General features: G+C 48.4%; 1 protein-coding gene across 3 annotated transcripts; it reads left to right on the forward strand.

Annotated features, from left to right (window-relative positions):
- Positions 1-751: 751 nt before the first annotated feature.
- Positions 752-19,744, forward strand: LOC308128174 (NLR family CARD domain-containing protein 3-like). 3 transcript variants are annotated; one of them, XM_080493863.1, is made up of 12 exons: positions 752-890; positions 1,609-1,682; positions 3,026-3,145; positions 4,981-5,082; positions 5,159-5,237; positions 5,538-5,745; positions 6,104-7,907; positions 7,988-8,161; positions 16,873-17,040; positions 17,305-17,487; positions 17,783-17,956; positions 18,261-19,744. In XM_080493863.1, the coding sequence occupies exons 2-12, from the start codon at positions 1,639-1,641 to the stop codon at positions 18,268-18,270; spliced, it is 3,066 nt and encodes a 1,021-aa protein (XP_080349989.1). In that variant the 5' UTR covers positions 752-890; positions 1,609-1,638; the 3' UTR covers positions 18,271-19,744. The 3 variants fall into 3 exon arrangements, with proteins under 3 accessions (XP_080349989.1, XP_080349988.1, XP_080349990.1); XM_080493862.1 differs by having other exon boundaries at positions 756-890; positions 17,783-17,960; positions 18,267-19,738; XM_080493864.1 differs by lacking the exons at positions 752-890; positions 1,609-1,682 and adding an exon at positions 2,526-2,637 and having other exon boundaries at positions 17,783-17,960; positions 18,267-19,738.
- Positions 19,745-19,957: the final 213 nt, after the last annotated feature.

Genomic DNA, 19,957 nt, shown 5'->3' on the forward strand with positions numbered 1-19,957 from the left:
AAGATTCCTGGTCCAGGACTCTGGTTAATCCACCAGGAAGGTCCAATCAGCTCAAGTGTAACATTCTGTGTTAGTTTGAAATCAACATGAAAGAATTCCCTCAAGACTCTCAGACTGTGGACTCTCAGACTCTGGACTCTGAGACTATCAGACTCTCAGACTCAGACTCTGGACTCTCAGACTCTGGACTCTGGACTCTCAGACTCTCAGACTCTCAGACTCTCAGACTCTCAGACTCTGGTCTCTGGACTCTGGACTCTGGACTCTGGAGTCTAGACTCTCAGACTCTAGACTCTGGATTGTGGACTCTCAGACTGTTAGACTCTTGGACTCTGGACTCTCAGACTCTCAGACCCTCAGACTCTCAGAATCAACATTCTGTTATCTGCAGGCGTCTTGGACTCTAAATCACAGAGGCTATGTTCTCATGACTGGTGTGTATTTGTGACAGCCACGTCAAACTCAAATGTTTTTACAATAGTTTTACAATATTGTCTTGTTTTCATCAAACCACATATTTCAAGTAATTTAAACAGTTTGTGGTTTGTACCGTTTATATTGATGATTGTGTTTGAATGAGACACATTGTTGAGTTCTTATAATGGTGATTTCTGTGCCTAGAGGAGCTCATATTTCATCACTTCCCCTCTGACACATTTCTGCTCTTCCTGAGTAGAACGGAGGAAACACGTGATTTATGTGAAAGCAACTCCCCCACTGGGCCCCACTTCCTGCTTCCTCCTCTGGGTGTGTGAGAGAGAGCAGGACAGAGAACGTTGAGGTTGTCAGTCATCAGAGACGGACTCAGAGGGACGAAGAGCAGCTTCTTCTCTCCACAAGTTTCCTCACACATGGAAAAGTGTCTGTAAGAAGAAGTGAAGAGAGTTCAGGTGAGAATCTGTCAGCTCTTTAGAAGCTTCCACAACGGAGCAAAAGACTTTCTAACTTCTCTTTTTCTCTTTCATTCACACCATCACAAACCTCTGACAGCTGCTTTCTTCTTCTTCACCTGTTGGACAAACATTTCATCCTCCATTTAACTCCTTTCTTCACTTCTTTTCTTCTCCATGGAGAAACTCTGAAAACATTCAGCAGTGGGCGGGGCTTCAGCCCTCCTTCACTCTGATTGGCTCATTCAAACCAACTCTTTACACACACACACACACACAAACACACACACACACACACACACACACACGCACACACACACACACACGACTCAATCATCTCATTATTTATCATCCAGACGCTTCATTTTTTCCCTGAAACCTCCATCTGACATTAATCCTATTGATTGTTGTATTTTTCATGTTTCTATATTTTCTTCTCTCATCTTATTTCCTCTGTTTGTTCATTATTTATGCTTCTTGTTGTTCTTTTTTCTCTGTTTTGTCTCGGCTGTCGCTCTCTGATCTCAGTCTACTGAATGATACTGTCTCTAACTGGAACTACCAGGATGTGGGTTTCTGTTTCCTGCTGCACCACCCACATGATTTCCTCTGTGTGTGTGTGTGTGTGTGTGTGTGTGTGTGTGTGTGTGTGTGTGTGTGTGTGTGTGTGTGTGTGTGTGTGTGTGTGTGTGTGTGTGTGTGTGTGTGTGTTGAGCAGGTTGGTGTGTTTCTCTCTGTCTGACTCAACATGTGGGACGTGGATGAAGAAGACCCACCAGAGTGTGTGGACAGGTAAGAGACGTCCCCCCCTCCTGCATTCAGTCAAACAGCAAACAGAAGAATGGACACTAAATGTAAACTCCATAGAAAGATGAAATGTAGTAAAAGTGGCTCTGCTGTATTGACGTGTCTCAAGGCTCAGTGATTTCAAGTCATCCAAAGTGAGCTGAAGTGATTTCAACAGGCAGCAGAAAAAGAGCTGCAGTAAAGGACATGAGGTGCAGAGACATTCCACCGTCCCCATGATCAGTCCCAATGTGATCATGAAAGACACAAGGACAAGCAGTGGAAAGGACAAAGACTAGGAGATCATGTGTTGTCTTTCAGGTCAGAGTTTCTAACTCCTCTTAACCTGATCCAAGGTCAGAGCAGTGTCACCTTTCCAACAGGGAGTTTAAAGGAAGTGGACGTCTCCACATGACACTGAAGTCCAAACGTCCCACATCACTAACTTACAGTTTGGTCCACAAAGATTTGTCCAGAGACAAAGTTTGTCTCATTTTGTTCTGTATATTACCACAGGAAATAGAAATGAAACCCTCCAGACTTCAGCTTTAATTCAGTGGCTTCAACTAAAACATCCCATAACAATGTGAGGAACTAAAGGATTTGAACACAATCCCTTCATGTCAGAGGCTCAAAAGTCACTGAACCAATGAAATAAGAGAGAATCAATCCTTCATCTCTCACACATGTTGAAAAGCCTTTGCAGGCAATGACTGGCTGAAGTTGTGAACTCATGACGTCAGCAGGCGCTCGCTGGGTTTCCTCTATTTTAATGCTCTTCCAGGCTTCACCGCAGAGCCGCTCACTTGATGTTGCTTTGTGGGCCTTTCTAATCCAAGTTTAATCTGTAAGAGGTGAAATTCAGAATACAGATTATTGTGGGAAAAGTCAGAGTCAAGATCAGATGCTACTACTTTTCCAGGAACTTTGAAACAAATGGCAGATTGGAAATGACATGAAGGTTATTGAAGTTCTTTCATCAAACATATTTTTATTGATCAATTCCTGAAAACTTTTCCAGAAGAAAATAACATTAAAGTTCTTTTGTTGAAAACAGGAAATGAAATGATAAGAACCAAGTGTGATCTGTTGATCTACTACAACATTTTGACTGTGTGTGTGTGTGTGTGTGTGTGTGTGTGTGTGTGTGTGTGTGTGGGTGTGGGTGTGGGTGTGGGTGTGGGTGTGGGTGTGGGTGTGTGTGTGTGTGTGTGTGTGTGTGTGTGTGTGTGTGTGTGTGTGTGTGTGTGTGTGTGTGTGTGTGTGTGTGTGTGTGTGTGTGTGTGTGTGTGTGTGTGTGTGTGTGTGTGTGTGTGTGTGTGTGTGTGTGTGTGTGTGTGTGTGTGTAGAGGTGAGAAGCTCAGACACACAGCAGGGTCTTCAGTATCCAGCAGCTTGTCTATGAAGAGTGACTGGTCCAAAGGTCCTCCACCAAACTTCAGTACTGAACCTGGACCTTCAGACACAAAGTAAGAAACTCTTTCTTTTCTTTTATTTCCTCAAAACCAGAGTGAGAGAAGTTGTGCTCACTCTAAGATTCACTTCCAGTATTTTAGTACAAGAGTCCAAACTGCAAACTGACCAGCAAAGTCTGATCCTCCACTCTTTCAAAAGTCCTATTTTGATGATGAATCTGCTGGTTTCAAAGTTTGAAGACAAGATTTGAAAGTTGTCAGTGATTGGATGATTTTGATGTTGGTTGAGAAGAAGTTCCAGAGTTGCTGGCTGAAGGCTCTGGACCTCCTGATGTTCATCCAGGCTGGAGGTCAGTGAGGCTGAGAGAGGAGGTCAGAGAAGTACTGTGGACGTTGGTGAGACGTGAAGGAGGAGGGTGAGGGACAGAGGAGATCAATGAGGTACAGAGGGAGGAGCTTCATCAGGAACTTGAATGTCTGGAAAAGAATTGTGAAGTGAAGCTGTTGAACTGAAGTCAGTGGAGTTTCTGGAGAAGCAGTGTCATGTGAAGGATGGAAGGTGTTCTGATGATGATTCATACAGAAGAATTTGACAGCAGGTGGAGTTTCTGGAGGATTTGAGAGGGAGAGCAGAGAGAAGGAAACAGATGGAGGTGACCAGGGTGTGGAGCAGTGTGGAGATGCTGCTGGGTGAGAGGGAGGAGCAACAGTGCTTGATTTTACCAGGGTGGAAATATGCTGACTCAGGCATTCTATTGATGTGGGTTGGAAATAATAGAGTGCTGTCGAGGAAGACACCCAGACTCCTCACCCTGACTGGAGGGGAACCAGAGGAGCTGTCCATGATGGAGGACAAACTAGGACCTTTAATGGACCTGAATCATATGAGGAGAACTTCTTTATCACTGCTGAGTTTGATCAATTTGAAGAAGAACCAGGACTTGATGTCCTGTAGATAGTCACTGATGGAGGTGGGTGGGAGGGTGAAGTTGGTTTGGTGGAGACGTAGAGCTGAGTGTCGTCTGCATAGCAAAGAAACTGCATGAGGTATTTATGAGAAATATGGACAAGTGGAGGAGATGGACAATGAAGAAGGTGGGACCAAGTAAAGAGCCCTGGGGAACACCAGAGGAGAGGGGGATGGGGGGATGGAAAAGATTTGAACTGAATGATTTTTAACTTTAAAGTTATTTGACCAGAATCCATTTGGGAAACATGAAACATGTAGGATCCAGATTCAGTTGTTGATGTTGATCTCTGATACATTAATACCTTTCTGAATGGAATTGGTCATGACACTCACACAAACACATAATTCCAGCATTTAAATTTAAAGGAACATACCAGTGTGTTGACCTCTTGCTGATTAATGATCAGTTTCACAACATTTAAGAATATTCTGGAGGTTCTAATCCTCTTTCTCTGAGAAAATCTAGTCTTTTATTTTGGGCTGAATCGGTCCAATGTTGATCATTTTGCTTCAGCTTCTGCGACGCCATCTTTGATATCCCAGAAACCCTTGTGGCAGATTTCCCAAGATGATGTCAGTTAGGAAACATCAACACAGTTTGATGTTTTGTTTGTAAACATCAACTTTGGTGGATCGATTTGGGAAACTGCAGGTTGGAAATGAGTCCAAATGAGTGTTGATGGTCTTGTTTTGGTGTTTTGGTTTATTCTCTCTGCAGAAGGGAGATGTTTTATGGGAAGTACATTTTGAAGATTGTTTTTCTGGTAGAGTAACTTTAAATGTGGAACTCCAGTTTATAACTATTAAATATCCTCACAGTATTTTCACAAAGTCTGACTTAGAGAATCAAAGTCTCAGTTCTTCCATGTATCTTCCATTGTTCCAGTCAGTCTGTTCCTGATGTTGTGTTTGTTTTTAGCTCTGACTCTGGGTTTCCATCCAGATGTGTGTCCATGAAGAGTGACCAGTCTAAGGGGAAACCCTTAAACTTTAAATGTGGAGCAGGAAGTGGTGATGAGGGGTGAGAATCAGTGTTTGTCTCAGGATTCCTCATCACACCACACAGCAGCTTTAACAAAGTCAACATGTTTCTGCAGCGTGAGCCAGCAGAGCTCCCAGCTTCTCCCTGGTGGCTCCGCCCCTCAGCATCAAAGACATCTGGACTCCACATTTATGGTGAGAACACGTCTCCATTCAACACTTTACTGTCACATCATGAGACAGAAGAAGCTGCTGTGACTTCCAGCTGAAACATGAAACAGACACTCAGCTTATTAGATCCATTCAGGTCCAAAGTGAAACAGTCCAACCTTCATCCAGCTTCCAGTCTTCACTGATGCTTGAAGCTGCTTCTGCTGGAGATCCCACATGAAGTGTGATTTGGCTTCACATGTTGTTCATCCTGCTCTCTGCACTGGATTTACACTCACATCTCAATCTGGCTCAAAGTCAACTCCAGATGTTTCTCTGTTCCAGCTGCTGGAGGACAACATGGTGACTTTCATGAAGAAGGAGCTGAAGAGGATGAAGAAGCTCCTGAGTCCAGATTACCCAGCATGCTCAGAGAGTGAGAGGGAGGATGAGGATGAAGAGCAGAGGAGCAGCAGAGAGTCATTTCTGAGGATCACCCTGGACTTCCTGAGGAGGATGAAGCAGGAGGAGCTGGCTGAGCGTCTGAGGAGCAGTAAGAGGATTTGATCTCATTTCACAGGATGGAGATGAAGCTGAAATGTTCTCAGCTGGAGCAGAAAGCAGTCAGAAACAGAGTCCATCCAGAGAACACAGGTCATTTCCAGGTCAGACACAGAAAGTGTGAAACAGGCAGAAAGTCCAAAACAAGCAGCAGAGAAGAGGAGACACAAAGAGAGTTCCTGAACTCTGCTGCTCATGTGATGCAAACATCTGCATCAGATCAGAGGCTGTTTGGTCTCCACTGAGGAGCTGGATGGAGCTGATGGAGGAGAAACATCTCCACTAACACACTGTCATCTTCACATTCAATGTCAAACACACTCAACTCATTCCTGCTTTCTTCTTTTCAGGAGCTTCTGCTGGAGTCTGCCAACAGAAGGTGAAATGTGCCCTGAAGAAGAGGTTCCAGGTTGTGTTTGAGGGGCTCTCTAAAGCAGGAGAGTCCACCCTCCTGAAGCAGATCTACACAGAGCTCCACATCACAGAGGGAGGGACTGCAGAGGTCAATGAGGAACATGAGGTCAGACAGATTGAAACAGCATCCAGGAGAGCAGCCAGAGCAGAAAGCAGCATCAGACCAGGAGACCTCTTTAAAGCCTCACCTGGAAGATCTCCACCAATCAGAACAGTGCTGACAAAGGGAGTGGCTGGCATTGGGAAAACAGTCCTGACACAGAAGTTCACTCTGGACTGGGCTGAAGACCAAAGCAACCAGGACGTCCACTTCACATTTCCATTCACCTTCAGAGAGCTGAATGTGCTGAAGGAGAAGAAGTTCAGCTTGGTGGGACTTGTTCATCACTTCTTCACTCCAACCAAAGAAGCAGGACTCTGCAGCTTTGAAGACCTCCAGGTGGTCTTCATCTTTGACGGTCTGGATGAGTGTCGACTCCCTCTGGACTTCCAGCACCCTGAGATCCTGACTGATGTTACAGAGTCCACCTCAGTGGATGTGCTGCTGACAAACCTCATCAGGGGGAACCTGCTTCCCTCTGCTCGCCTCTGGATCACCACACGACCTGCAGCAGCCAATCACATCCCTCCTGACTGTGTGGGCATGGTGACGGAGGTCCGAGGGTTCACTGACCCACAGAAGGAGGAGTACTTCAGGAGGAGGTTCAGAGAGGAGCAGCAGGCCAGCAGGATCATCTCCCACATCAAGACCTCACGAAGCCTCCACATCATGTGCCACATCCCAGTCTTCTGCTGGATCACTGCTACAGTTCTGGAGGAGGTGTTGAAGAGCAGAGAGGGAGGAGAGCTGCCCAAGACCATGACTCAGATGTACATCCACCACCTGGTGGTCCAGGCCAAAGTCAAGAAGGTCAAGTATGATGGAGGAGCTGCCACAGATCCACACTGGAGTCCAGAGAGCAGGGAGATGGTGGAGTCTCTGGGAAAACTGGCTTTTGATGAGCTGCAGAAAGGAAATCTGATCTTCTATGACTCCGACCTGACAGAGTGTGGCCTGGATCTCAGAGCAGCCTCACTGTACTCTGGAATGTTCACACAGGTCTTTAAAGAGGAGCAAGGTCTGTACCAGGTCCAGGTCTTCTGCTTCATCCATCTGAGCCTTCAGGAGTTTCTGGCTGCTCTTCATGTCCATCAGACCTTCATCAGCTCTGGAATCAACCTCCTGGATGAAAAACAACAAACGTCCTGGAGGTCAAAAGTGTTGAAGAAGAAAGTTAATCTCCACCGTCTCCATCAGAGAGCAGTGGACGACGCCTTGAAGAGTCCAAATGGACATCTGGACTTGTTCCTCCGCTTCCTCCTGGGTCTTTCACTGCAGACCAATCAGAGTCTCCTCCGAGGTCTGCTGACACAGACAGGAAGTAGCTCACAGACCAATCAGAAAACAGTCCAGTACATCAAGAAGAAGCTGAGTAAGAATCTGTCTGCAGAGAGAAGCATCAATTTGTTCCACTGTCTGAATGAACTGAACGATGGTTCTCTGGTGGAGGAGATCCAACAGTCCCTGAGATCAGGACGTCTCTCCACTGATAGACTGTCTCCTGCTCAGTGGTCAGCTCTGGTCTTCATCTTACTGTCATCAGAAGAAGATCTGAAGGAGTTTGACCTGAGTAAATACTCTGCTTCAGAGGAGGCTCTTCTGAAGCTGCTGCCAGTGGTCAAAGCCTCCAACAAAGCTGTGTACGTGGGTCATGAACAAATATGTAGAACTGAGTCCATGACAAACATTGAACTGGTTTTCATTGTTGCTTCTTCTTCAGGTTGAGCAGCTGTCGTCTGTCAGAGAGAAGCTGTGGAGCTCTGTCCTCAGTCCTCAGCTCTCAGTCCTCCAGTCTGACACATCTGGACCTGAGTGACAACAACCTGCAGGATTCAGGAGTGAAGCTGCTCTCTCCTGGACTGGAGAGTCATCACTGTAAACTGGAAGCTCTCAGGTTCTGACATTATTGATCATTAATATCCACCACTCTCTGTTCTCCTGCTCACATCTCTAGAACATCAGTAAAACATCTCAGTAGAACACTGCAGCCTCTTGATATTTTCTCCTCTATTAATCAGGAAGTAAAACTACAAAGTAAAGTTTCCAGTGTAAGTTCAGGTGGAGAGCAGCAGCTTTACTTCCTCCACTCACTGTGTTTGTGATGCTCCATGTCACAGAGTTCTGCCTCAGACTCTGACACCGACACAACGACGAGCAAGAACAACACACATGAGACAAGCACAGCAGCAGGACACTCACTTCAGGTGTGCTCCTGTGGCTGGATGAAAATATCATCCCTTAGGAGGCTGAGGATCCACCAAGGAAAGAGAGGAGGATGAGAGAGCAGAGGCTAGAGCCTCACAGTGACCAGTACTTCTTATGAAGCAACCAGTCAAATCAGTGGAGTGAAGCACAGCGACGGGACAAAATAGAATAGAATAGTTTATTCTAGTGATGGCCAGATGAAGCTTCATGAACCACTGTCTTTACTTTCTGACCCTCACACAGAATCGGTGTGTTTTTCTTCTTTTCATTTTAAATGAATATAATCTTAGGAATCCTACTGTCACTACTTGCTGTCTTATTACCTGACTCACGCTTTTATTATCACATTTTTACTATTACTGGTTTTCATTTATGCAGAGATGTAGTTGTAGTCTATTGTTGCACTATTGATAGATAGATATATATATATACACTATCTGCTCTATCTGCTCTATCCGACCTTTTAATTACCCCCCTCTGAGGCAAATAAAGTATCTGATTGAACGATTGATTGATTGAAAAAGAAAAAAATGCAAAAAGAGTTCAACATCTCTGCAGTTTTGTTCTTGTTGCAATGATATGGTTTAGTGTTAACATTTCTAGGTTCCAATTCTTTTATGTCACCTGAACGCACCGTTAGAGCGAGTTGCTCTGTGATTGGCTGAGAGTGGAGAAGGGGGCGGGTCAGGTCAGACTGCATGCTCTGTGTGTGTCTGTTAGTTTGGAGGAGAGAACGAGCAGCCGCTTCTGTTTAATAATAAAGTGTCTTTGTAGAGAAGAAACTCATCCTGCTGGACGCAGTAGTAATGCCACAATAGTATCGCTACAATAGTAACACTACAATAGTATCGCTACAATGGTAATGCTAAAATTGTAACACTGCAATAGTAACACTACAATCGTAACGCTGCAATAGTAACACTACAATAGTAACGCGCATGGACTTAATATAAAAAGTAACTTTAATCTGACTACTGGTTTGGAAATAGTAACGTGTTAGATTACTCATTACTGAAAAAAGTGATCATATCACTGTTACTCATCATCAACAGTCAAATTGCCTGATGTACAACCAGTGTTCCCAACAACATCAAAAACAAAACAATCAGGTCAACAGACTGTAATACAGACCGATTTGGACTGAGGTCTTAATGGAGGCACCAAAATAAACTTATGCCACTTTTCCACTAGTTCCTTCTCAGCCTTACTCGATTCAACTCTACTCACTTTTTACACTTTCCCACTACATGATGGTCCCTGCTACCAGGTACTTTCATGATATACGTAGTAGACTGAGGTCTGAGGTTCCAAGTGAGCTAAGTAGACAATGTGATGACGGCAGGTCGCTGATTGACCAGCGTGTCACGACGCAGATGAGTCAGTGAGCGGCTTATTCACCCGCCATTTTTTAAACCTGAACACAAACAAATTCCTGATCAAAGTCCATAGCTGTCCTGGTAAACGCTGTTTAACTGCACTTCCATGAAAGTTTAAAGTATTGTATTGTTTATTTGTCTTATTTTAAAGAAGTCACCAGTTAACAGGAGCACCAGTGAAACCGAAACACCGGACAGTGAAGCATCACATTGGGGTGATTACTTGTGCATGACGGGGAAAGCTCCGATGACTCCGCCCACGCCGTGGTCGTTCTATTGTAATGGAAAACAACTGAGGCTGAGTGGAGTAGAGGCAAGGCCAGTAGGGTCAAGTGGAGTAAGGCTGAGTAGGAGCTGGTGGATAATAGCTATTTATTACAATTGACTGGGAATCAGAATATCTAGACAACAATGTGAATAAAGCTGTAAGAAATGCAGAATTAGGAAGAAATGTTAAACAAAAAAAAAAAAAAACTATTACAAAGAAGGATTAAAAGATTCTGTCAAAAAATAAAATTACATGATACAGAGAATCTGTAAAACACAAAACTAAAGAAGTGGCAAATAAATATGTGAAATATAAAAATAAGTTAACTACAACTGTGAGAATTTTGAAAAATAAAAATCATAAAAATAAATGTGGTGAAATGTAAGAAAAGAAGAATCCTATTAAAGACACATGGAATCTATTAAAGAGTGTAAAGAGAAAGACCCAGAGACATTTCATTAGTAAGGAAGAAATCATAGAAATTATCAAAAGTAAAACCAAATCTTCAGATTGAGACTAAATGGAGATGAAACCAGTAAAGAGGGTGATTGAGTTTATCTCCAAACTACTGACTCACATCTGGAACCTTTGTCTTTCCAAACTGGACAATTTCCTGAGAAAAAGACTCAAATCAAAGTGAAGTACAAAACTAGAACCAAAGAAGATTGAACAAACTCCAGGACAATGTCTCTGCTCCCACAGTTCTCACAAACTAAACCATGAATGAATGAATGAATTGTGTCTCTCTGTTATGGCGGGGAGACAGAGGCTCAAGCGCAGAAAGTCACCAGAACAGAGATGAAGGGAATCAAGGATTTTATTTATCATAAAAAATAATAATTTTAGAGTTCTCCTCCAGAAGAGATAAAGTCTTTGGGGAGAGTGGCTCACGGGTCAGGCTAGCGTGGACGGAGTCAGGCTGACGGAGCGAGGGGACGTGTCCTTGTCCGGACGGGGGCTCCCGGATGTCAGCACCAGAGTACAGAGAAGATTGGGGCAGAGCAGGTCGAACCTGTGGTCCAGTGGGCGGCGGCCGAGGCGGTGTGGGAAGAGCTGGTGCTGGCTGGGCCCGAGCGTGGAGTGTTGACGATGTCACTATGATGATGAGGAGGAGTGAGAGAGTGGATGAGCAGGTAGCAAGAGGTAGAGTTAACAGACAAACACCACAACTACTAACTCTTGTTGCTTTTACGGTCCCGCGTCGAGTGGAGTGAGGAGCCCGTTTAAAAAGCAGAGCCACTCCTCCAAAACGCCTCCACCTGCTACCCGCAGCTGTACTGAATCCTGGTTATTAACCCAGCCAGCTCTTCCATCCCAAACACCACCTCCAGGCACGCCCACCTGAAACACACTGCAGGGAAAAAAGCACACACCTGCAGCCAATAACCCCTCCCCCTAAGGGGCTGCAGGAGAGCCGATCATGACAGTACCCCCCCCCTTACGTGCGCCTCCTGGCGTACAATTGAGTTGCTCCGGGTTCAGGCGGTGGAACTCCCGGATGAGTTCCCGATCCATAATGCGACTTCGGGGCACCCAGGAACGTTCCTCCGGACCATAACCCTCCCAGTCCACCAGGTACTGGAGACCACGCCCCCGGCGACGAACGTTCAACAATCGCCGCACGGTGTAGACAAGGCCACCATCCAGCATCCTGGGTGGTGGAGGGGGGCGGGCCGGAGGGGACAGGTCACTCTCCTTCACCGGTTTGACCTGAGACACGTGGAAAGTGGGGTGAATACGCATTGAGGCAGGTAATTTCAACCGTACCGCACTCCGGTTGATGATCCTTTGGATCTCGAATGGACCCACGAAGCGTGGGGCGAGCTTCCTTGATTCCACCCGCAGTGGAAGGTCCTTGGCCCTCAACCACACCTTCTGCCCAGGGATATAGCAAGGGGCCGGAGAGCGCTTCTTATTAGCCTGTCGTTCCATCTTGCGGGATGACTGGAGTAGCGCTGCCCGGGCCTGCCTCCAGATCCTACGGCATCGCCTGACATGGGCCTGTACCGAAGGAACCGCCAGTTCTTGTTCCTGGGACGGGAAGAGGGGGGGCTGGTAACCCAGGGAACATTGGAAGGGAGACAGGCCAGAAGATGAGTTGACCAACGAGTTATGTGCATACTCAACCCAGGCCAGATGGTCACTCCAGGCTGAGGGGTTCTCTGCAGTTACACATCTGAGAAGGGTCTCCATCTCTTTGTTGAGTCGCTCTGTCTGCCCGTTAGACTGCGGATGGAAACCCGAAGACAGGCTCACCTTAGCTCCCAGTGCGGTGCAGAACGCCCTCCAAACCTCTGACGTGAACTGAGGGCCTCGGTCCGACACAATGTCCAAGGGAATGCCATGCAAACGAAAAACCTCAGAAACCAGCAGGTCTGCCGTCTCCCTCGCAGTGGGTAGCTTGGGTAGGGCCACAAGGTGCGCTGCCTTTGAAAAGCGGTCAATAATAGACAAGATGGTGGTCTTACCCTTAGAAGTTGGCAGGCCAGTGACAAAATCCACTGCAATATGGGACCAGGGGCGGGTCGGGATGGGCAGTGGCTGGAGGAGACCGGAACTGGGTTGGTTCGAGGTCTTATTGCGGGCACAGATGGTGCAGGCCACTACAAATTCCCGGGTGTCCCGATCCATGGTAGGCCACCAGAATCTTTGACGCACCACTCCCAAGGTGCGGGTGACGCCAGGGTGACAGGAGAACCGGGACGAGTGACCCCACTGCAGGACCTGGGAGCGTACAGGGACAGGAACAAACATTGTGTTAGCAGGTCCACCACCTGGGTCCGGTTGTAGCCGGAGGGCCTCTTGGACCAAGGCCTCGATCTCCCAGGTGAGAGAGGCCACTGTGCAGGTCTTAGGCAGGATCGGGACAGGTTCAGATGGGGGTTCCTCAATGGAGAACTGACGGGACAAGGCATCTGGTTTGACATTGCGGGATCCTGGGCGATAGGTGAGTGTGAACCGGAAACGCCCAAAAAACAGGGTCCAACGGGCCTGGCGAGAATTTAGTCTCTTGGCAGAGCGAATATATTCCAGGTTCTTATGATCCGTCCATACAATGAATGGCTGCTCAGCTCCCTCTAACCAGTGCCTCCATTCCTCCAGGGCCATCTTGACAGCCAATAGTTCCCGGTTTCCAATGTCGTAATTGCGTTCTGCCGGAGAGAGACGTCGAGAGAAGAATGCGCAGGGATGGAGCTTATTGTCTGACGCGGAACGCTGTGAGAGCACCGCTCCCACCCCCGAGTCTGAGGCGTCCACCTCCACCACAAACTGACGACCGGGATCTGGCTGGACGAGAATAGGCGCTGAGGTGAACCGGAGCTTGAGGGTCTGAAAGGCCTGGGCTGCTTCACGAGTCCAAACAAATGGTCGAAGGGTTGAAGTCAAGGCGGTCAGGGGAGCAGCGGTCTTGCTGTAGTCCCGGATGAATCGTCTGTAGAAGTTGGCAAACCCGAGGAATCGCTGGAGCTGCTTCCGATTCTCAGGTTGCGGCCAATCCTGAACCGCCGAGACCTTGCTGGGATCCATCCTCACCTCCCCTGGCGAGATGATGTAGCCCAGGAATGACACCGTGGTCTTGTGGAACTCGCATTTCTCCGCCTTTACATAGAGCCGGTTCTTGAGGAGACGCTCCAGGACTTGGTGGACATGTTCAGTGTGTTCCTTAACATTGCGGGAGTAGATAAGAATGTCATCCAGGTAGATGAAGACAAAGCGGTCAACCATGTCTCTGAGGATGTCGTTCATGAGTCCTTGGAAAACTGCAGGGGCGTTAGTGAGTCCAAAGGGCATCACAAGGTACTCAAAGTGTCCCAGAGGTGTGTTGAACGCAGTCTTCCATTCATCCCCCTCACGGATGCGTACGAGGTGATAGGCGTTTCGAAGGTCCAGCTTGGTGAATATAGTGGCGCCGTGGAGGGGAGTGAACGCAGAGCTGAGCAGAGGTAAAGGGTACCGGTTCTTGATGGTGATGTCGTTGAGTCCCCGGAAGTCTATGCACGGTCGTAGTGAGCCGTCCTTCTTGCCCACAAAGAAGAACCCGGCTCCTACTGGAGAAGAAGATGGTCGAATGAGGCCTGCAGCCAGGGACTCCCGAATGTAGGTCTCCATGGCGGTGCGTTCAGGTCGGGACAGATTATACAGGCGGCTGTGAGGCAGCGTGGCTCCTGGTAAGAGGTCAATAGGGCAGTCATATGGGCGATGTGGGGGCAACGAGAGAGCCTTGTCCCTATCGAACACTGGAGCCAGGTCACGATATGCCTCAGGGACCAGGGAGAGGTCCGTGGCATCCGGGGGTGCAGGCCTGGTGGGCGTAGACGGAGTCAGGGCCGACCGCAGACAGTGGTTAAGGCAGTAGGCACTCCAGGAACTGACCTCCTCCCTCACCCAGTCGATCCGCGGGTTGTGAGTACGCAACCAAGGGTACCCAAGAACCAGCGGGGGGCGAGAGTGGTCGATGAGGTGAAAGGAGAGGATCTCCTGGTGGTTACCTGCAAGCACCAGAGTGACGGGGACAGTCTTATGGGTGACCCGAGCCAGATGGAGACCGTTGAGAGACCGGGCTTCTAATTGGGATTCCAAGGGGACAGACGGGATGCTTAGTTGTTCTGCCAACTGGTAGTCCATGAAGTTCTCCTCTGCTCCGGAATCCACTAACGCAGAGACCATCAGAGTCTGGGCCTGGAAACAGAGCGTCCCGGATAATTGGAGTCGCTGGGGGGCATCAGAGAGGTTTTGGCTCACCAGTAACCCCCTTACTACTGGTGGGCCCGTCCTTTTCCCGGGCGTGTAGGACAACGGGTGATGTAGTGTCCCAGTTCACCACAGTAGAGGCAAGCGTCATTGGACCGGCGTAGTTGTCTCTCCTGCGGGGTGAGCTGGGCATGTCCAATCTGCATGGCTTCTGGCTCGGAGCTAGGACCTGGGGAATCTGCCCGCGGCTGTCTGGGGAGTGCAGGAGTCCAGTGCAGAGATCGCTCGCGGCGACGCTCCCTGCGACGGTTGTCGATCTGGATGCTAAGTTTAATCAGCTTGTCGAGGTCTTCAGTTCGGTCTCGGGTGGCGATCTCATCCTGGAGGTGATCCTGCAATCCCCGGTAGAATGCAGACTGGAGCGAACGGTCATTCCAACCACTACCCGCTGCTAGGGTCTGGAACTCGATTGCAAATTCAGCCACACTGCGGTTGCCCTGGCGGATGAGGGTGAGTCGGTCACTGGCCTCCCTTCCACGAACTGGGTGGTCAAATATCCGCTTCATTTCCTCAGTGAACGTCTGGTACGAGCGACACTCAGGAGCCTGGCCCTCCCACAACGCTGTTCCCCAAGTTCTGGCGGTTCCGGACAGGAGTCCAATAAGGTAGGCAATCCGGGATCGGTCGGAGGAATAGGACTGGGGCTGTAGTTCAAACACCAGGCCCACCTGGGTCAGGAAGGCCTGGCATGATCCCAGATCACCTGCGTACCTCTCTGGAACGGGAGCAAAGGGTTCTCTGAAGTGGGCTGCAGGAGGTGGACCCAGGTCTGGCACTGAGACCGAAGGCTCAGGTAACCGGAGGGCCGGGTTCTGCTGGACAGTCAGGCTGGTCATCTGGGAGGTCAGGCTGGCCACCTGGGAGGTCAGGCTGGCCACCTGGGAGGTCAGGCTGGCCACCTGGTCTAGAATTGCCCGATTGTTGGCTACTAGGCTCTGCAGAAAGGCGTCATGCTGACCCAGTCTGGCGTCTTGGCTGGAGAGGCACTGCTGGAGAGACTGGTCCATATCTGATCCTGGCTGGTGATCTGCTGAGCTCATCTTGGCGGGACCGTACTGTTACGGCGGGGAGACAGAGGCTCAAGCGCAGAAAGTCACCAGAACAGAGATGAAGGGAATCAAGGATTTTATTTATCATAAAAAATAATAATTTTAGAGTTCTCCTCCAGAAGAGATAAAGTCTTTGGGGAGAGTGGCTCACGGGTCAGGCTAGCGTGGACGGAGTCAGGCTGACGGAGCGAGGGGACGTGTCCTTGTCCGGACGGGGGCTCCCGGATGTCAGCACCAGAGTACAGAGAAGATTGGGGCAGAGCAGGTCGAACCTGTGGTCCAGTGGGCGGCGGCCGAGGCGGTGTGGGAAGAGCTGGTGCTGGCTGGGCCCGAGCGTGGAGTGTTGACGATGTCACTATGATGATGAGGAGGAGTGAGAGAGTGGATGAGCAGGTAGCAAGAGGTAGAGTTAACAGACAAACACCACAACTACTAACTCTTGTTGCTTTTACGGTCCCGCGTCGAGTGGAGTGAGGAGCCCGTTTAAAAAGCAGAGCCACTCCTCCAAAACGCCTCCACCTGCTACCCGCAGCTGTACTGAATCCTGGTTATTAACCCAGCCAGCTCTTCCATCCCAAACACCACCTCCAGGCACGCCCACCTGAAACACACTGCAGGGAAAAAAGCACACACCTGCAGCCAATAACCCCTCCCCCTAAGGGGCTGCAGGAGAGCCGATCATGACACTCTCAGAAGAATGATTGTCTCCACTGTCCCCGTCTCTCCAACCAAACACTCTGTAATGAATAGAAAGAAGTAGCAGGACGTCCAGCTCCACTCCACAGCTTCACTTCAACATCTGGAACTGAAGACATGAACAAAACATGTGGACCTCCATGTCCTCTCCTTCACGTCCACATGAAGCCAAAGTCAAACCCAGAGAAGATGATCTGAAGCTCTGAGGTCCAACAAAGTCCTCATAACAACGTCCTGTCCTCTCTGTGTCTCATTACAGCCTTTCTTCATGTCAACTCTCCGACTGTGGAGTGATCTCCTCGGCTCTGAAGTCTGACTTCTCCCATCTCAAACATCTGGACCTGAGTAGGAACCAGCTGAAGGATTCATCAGTGAAGGTTCTGTGTGCTGGACTGGAGAGTCCAAACTGTAACCTGGAGACTCTGAGGTCAGTTCACTGTCTGAAGTTAGAATGTGTTGAAGTCAAACCACTGAGAGGAGTTTAGGAGGATCCAGATGTTGGAGGACAGAGATGGACTGAGCTCTGCAGCATGTTAGTGATCAGCATGTTGATGAGACTCTTCTCCTCCTGGTGGCTTCAGCTGTTTGGACTTTACATTTCTAAACTCTTCCAGTCTGAACCTTCTTCAGTCTCAATGACTTCAACATCAAACTTTGTCCTCTAATCTCACTTCTTTCTCTCTTTATTCAGGTTGAGGGGCTGCAGGTTGTCAGAGATCAGCTGTTCTTCTGTGGCCTCAGCTCTGAAGTCCAACCCCTCCCTCCTGAAACATCTGAAACATCTGGACCTGAGTTACAACGATCTGCAGGATTCAGGAGTTGAGCAGCTGTGTGGTTTTCTGGAGAGTCCACTCTGTAGTCTGGAGACTCTGAGGTCAGTTGACTGTCTGTTACTGTTGTAGAAGGAGAAATGTTTGTGAGCAGCTGTGATGTGAGACTCTGATCCTGCAGTGAGAGATGGACTGAGCTCAGCAGCTTGTTACTGATGTGTGTGGACATGAGGAGGAGTGGCAATGTTGTGCTGACATTTGGAGGATGAGTGTGATGAAGATCCACAGCAACAGAACAGCTCATTGATCAGAACACAGTAATGTGGAGCTGCTCATTTCTCCATCAACACATCTGATTGGTTCTCCTCATTCAATCTGCTGCTTTCTCTCTTTATTCAGGTTGATTAACTGCAGGTTGTCAAAGATCAGCTGTTCTTCTGTGGCCTCAGCTCTGAAGTCCAACCCCTCCCACCTGAAGGAACTCTACCTTGGTTACAACAACCTTGAGGATCCAGATGTGCAGCAGCTTGTTGGTCTTCAGCAGAGTCCAGACTGCAGCCTGCAGACTCTCAGGTCAGTAGATGTTGGAGTGAGTCCATGCTGCTTCCAGCAGGTTTCTACTAAACACAGTTAGTGTGAGAACAAAGATCCAGAGTTTGACTGCTCAGTGAGGCTGTGAGAGGAGAACGCTGAGCAGCTTCAGGATTGGACAGCAGAGGACACAGTCAGCCAATCAGAGGAGCCTCAGGCTTGTTGTGTTGGTCTGACAGTGGTGGTCCTTCATGAGCTCTGAGCTGCTGCTGTGGACAGGACTGAAGTCCTGGCTGCTCCACAGAGACTCTCCTCATCACCTCTCATCTCTCTCATCTCTCTGCAGCTGGAGGTAGAGCAGAGAGGACGCTGTGTGTCCTGATGATCCACTGAGGAGAGCAGAGCTTCATCCAGCAGTGAGCGACAGAGGAACCACCAGAAGATCAGCTGAGTGTCAGTGGTGCAGTGTGAAGAGCTGTGAGAGTCCAGCATCGAACCAGGGTTCCTCTGAATGTGATGCAGAACCGTCACTGTGTGGACTGAACCTCCTGCTCCTGCTCCTCCTCCTGCTCCTCCTCCTCCTGCTCCTCCTCCTCCTCCTCCTCCTCATATGTTGGTTCATTGTGTTGGGCCTGGCCTCCATGGCTCACCCCCTACAGACAAAGGAACATTTGATCGCCACTGGAAAAATTCACCATTGGTCACGTGACCCCCACCAGGGGGTCCACGGTAACCCCTCCCTGGAAGCTGCATCCCTGCACCTCACCACCAGGGGGATCCACCAACTCCATCCACAGCCGTAGAAAACGCCCCAGAAACTCTGAAGCCAACCCCGCTCTGATTGGCCAAGGCCATGGTGAGCACAGCAGGGAGCCGGACCATGATGTGCCGGTATAAAAGTCCAACCTGCGAAGACACACCGTCTCCAAGACGGATTCACGTCCATCCAGACTCAGGACTTCGTACGGAGACACAAGGAGCCGCGTGTTAACTCACGTGGACCGGCCCAGAACTTTTTAACTCCCTTCTCTCTCTCCCCCTCCTTCACTAATCCGCCGCCGCTCCTGTTATCTGATCAGATAAGCTCACACACACACACAGTCACATTTAGCAGCCAAACTGCTATCTGGTGCTGCTGAACCACATCCACATCCATCACCAGAGTTCTAACTGCATGTCCCGTTAGAACTCCGCCGCTTAGAACCGGGACGACAAAGTCCACCAGTCTTTTCGGGAGTAGGTGAGACTGTGTCGTTCCGAGACGTCTTGTTTATCTGGTCGCTAAGAATCTGCTGCGTCCCCAGAAAGAGCGAGTCAAATGCCTCTAGTGGTCGCGTGGGTCATTGCAATTCCTCTTCACATCCACCTGGTGGACACATCAGCACATTGCGCTCGCCCTCTGCCCACTGCCGCACGCCCCTAGTGGTTGTCACAGTCACCACACTGACCCGCCAACGTCTGCCTCCACTTGGCGGACACTCAAGGTCATTACACCCATTCCAGTCATCACTCCAGGCCAGACGCACGCACACACTCTTTGTACATAGTATTGCTGTTTAATCGATTAGATATCTGTGTTCGATGTAGTTTGCTACTTGAATGTGTTGATTTATGAGATGATTTCAGAATTATTGATGAATTAATACATTTTGTTAATAACGCCTGTTAGCTGAATTGAACGCTTCTTGGTGATTATTGTGTATTTATTGTTGACAATTCACTGGTTTGTAACAGTCTGTGCTCGGATCTCACACCTTCAAGTTTTATTTAAGATTGTTATATTTTTGCTCAGAAATAGTAACTCACTTAAATAAACCTTTTACAAACGAGACTGATATTTTGGTATTAGCTATTTCCAGTTTATCTGGTGGTCCCCCCCCCTTTCATTATTAATAAATAATGAATTTATTCAAATTAACAATTTTTCAATAATAAATTATTTTTGATAATTTATTAACTTTTAAGTAATTACTCAATTACTTTGGGGGTTGTTAATGAGTAAATGACCGTTTACTTCCATTAATAATTTCAATTTTTCATACA

The sequence above is a fragment of the Lipophrys pholis genome, assembly GCF_963383615.2.
Source record: "Lipophrys pholis genome assembly, contig: SCAFFOLD_29, whole genome shotgun sequence".
Lineage (NCBI taxonomy): Eukaryota > Metazoa > Chordata > Actinopteri > Blenniiformes > Blenniidae > Lipophrys > Lipophrys pholis.